Source organism: Montipora capricornis, chromosome 1 (assembly GCF_036669925.1).
Source record: "Montipora capricornis isolate CH-2021 chromosome 1, ASM3666992v2, whole genome shotgun sequence".
In the NCBI taxonomy this organism is placed as follows: Eukaryota; Metazoa; Cnidaria; class Anthozoa; order Scleractinia; family Acroporidae; genus Montipora; species Montipora capricornis.
This window is the reverse complement of record NC_090883.1, coordinates 3,998,673-4,001,172: the sequence shown is the minus strand read 5'-3', so window position 1 is coordinate 4,001,172 and position 2,500 is coordinate 3,998,673. Positions and strand designations below refer to the sequence as shown.

Here is a 2,500-nt window from a genome sequence, read left to right as displayed (position 1 = left end):
TAAACCCTGGTTCAGATGATAATTGTCACGCGCTACTACTAGGACTAAAATCGTCTGAATAGTACATTCTCGCAATTATAGGGAAGGGGATGGCGAAATGTTAAACCCAGTAAATGAATGAAGAAAGGGATCGTTTAATCGATGGTGACTCGGGGATACTCGGAAAAAAATGCAAGTGCTCCATTGCAGGAGTCGAACCTACGACCTTTCGATTACTACTTCGGAATGGAGGAGCCATTGGAGAGTTAAGGCGGCGAAAGACGAGATGCAAAAACCCTCAACTTGTCGCGCAACATTGTTTCGTTGCAAGTTTTGGTCGATGTTTCGCGTTTTTCACCTTGCGTGATCAACTTGACCCGCAACAAAAACATTAGTTGCGGGTTGAAGAAATACATGGCGCTGATTGGTTGATTTGCTAGTACAGGAGCACATTTGTTGCGCGACAAGTTGTGAGCTTGATGAAAAACGAGCAACAAAGCCAAAATTTGTTGCTCAGAGTAGACCCGCGCTCTACTTTTCGCAACAACTTTCTTCAACCCGCAACAAATGATTTTGTTGCGCTACAAGTTGATCATGCAAGGTGAAAAACGGGAGACATTGATCCAAACTTGCAACGAAACAATGTTGCGCGCCAAGTTTAGGGTTTTTTGTATCTCGTATTTCGTCGCCTTTAGGCCATTAATTGATCTTTGTCTAGTAGTAAGTGAGAATTTCTGTCATGTTTGTTTTTCAGCTTGGCAGCTGGACTGCTTAGAATTTTGTGTGCTGATAGTACTATAAGGGAACAAGTAAAAGTGTTTGATGGCATTCCAATATGCTTGAGGTAAATTTGTTTAATTCTTTTCTACAAGTGATAATACTCAGTAAATCATGGGACATGACGTTTAGAAAGGTGTTTCTTAAAAGCAAGAAATTCTTTGAAGTAGCTACCCACAGGTTTTTTTCTTACTGTAGACTGCTAAAATGGCAAAAGCAATTCTGCAACTTTGCGTGTTTACTTTCTCTATGCCAAGGACGAAAACAGCACTAAAATGATTTTGCGCCTCTCGTCCTTTTCAGCTCGTCCATGTTGTCTGGAAACGTGACCATGTAAAAGGCACCGGCTCCGGCTGATGGCCGAGTAGGTTATTTTAAGTGCAACTGCTTCCCCGTTAGCCCCTTGTGTCATTCTTGGAAAAATAAGCAATTACACACCGGAAACTGTCCTGAAGCACAAATTAACAGGTTGTGCACATTTTTACAGCAGTGTGGCAAATTGTTTCTTATATCATTTCCTGTAACGGAGTTCCGTTGTACAAAGCTGCTGTCAATTGCGAATTTGCGCGTGCACAACACCTTAAGGAAACAAATCTGCTTTTGCAAATACAGTACACCAAGTTGGAATGTTTATGCAGTTTTTGAAGTTACCAATTTCGCATGAGGTCGAGATAATGATTCGCGTTACCAACCGAGCTAGGGCTTCGTGCTTCGCAATTGGGTCATAATTTGAGCTGAAAGAAACGCGGGTCATAAGTGACAGCATGGCCCGAGAAAACAAGGTTAATGAGATATTTGTTATATCTCAAGACCTTTAAATCAAGCAAAGAAATCAGTATTAAGGCTGCAGGCTGTATTGTCGAATGCGGCCGCTAAATTGCTAAATCACTGCGCGCGTGCAGTTCTCGGAGGATGTTATCCAACAAGACCAAGCGCGCCAAACCTGATAAATCCTACGCGGTCTTCCTTAAATTTTTCATATCTCACGAAAGCCGAATTCAGTGTCTGTTTTATTCTTCCTACAGCTGTAAACGGGATGCATTATGTCGATTTGTGTGTTCTGTGCCGCGTCAAAATCACACTAGCGTGGAGTGACTCATTCGGTATTTTTTATATTTGGACAACTGACATTGCTGAAACCGGGTTCAACTTATCTAGTGATACACAAACAAATGGAGTGAGATCTTGCCCGTGCAAGTACACTATGAAAAATAACCAAGCCACCACAAGGTCCCTAAAATCTTAATATCCTTGGCTTATTTTGATGTATGAAGGGGTAGTTTCTAAAGAAACTGTGGTGCTGCGTCGGTGGGGAAGTAGTATACAAAAATTTGGTTTATCAACGGAATTGATGATGTAAATTGACCACCGTACAGAGATTCTAAAAGCTGACGTTTCGAGCGTTAGCCCTTCGTCAGAGCGAATCGAGGGATTATGGGTTACGTGTAGTTTTTATAGTAGAGTAGGAGCTACGCTATTGGTGGTAACATGGCAACGTGAAAAGTAGGAATATATTAGTTAAATGAAAAGCGTTCGTTAATACCGTGAGGATTAAGGGTGCCGATTTGAAAGATGAATTTTTGTTCCAGATTCTTGCGGCTTTCCGTCGTACCTAGATGTAAGGAAAGGCCGCAGATAGCCATGTGTTTTTTGGAGTGGTTAGGCAGATTAAAATGGCGAGCGACTGGCTTAGATGCATCCTTGTCATTCTTCTCAACATCGCGAAGGTGTTCGCGGAATCGGT

General features: G+C 42.0%; 1 protein-coding gene across 1 annotated transcript in view; it reads left to right on the top strand.

Moving 5' to 3' along the window:
* The window catches only part of LOC138042100 (serine/threonine-protein kinase Nek10-like), a 52,764-nt gene that overhangs the window by 17,414 nt on the left and 32,850 nt on the right, over positions 1-2,500 (top strand). Inside the window, exon 13 of the mRNA XM_068887889.1 lies at positions 734-823. Within this exon, the coding sequence (XP_068743990.1) occupies positions 734-823 (90 nt within the window). The remainder of the gene's footprint in view (positions 1-733; positions 824-2,500) is intronic.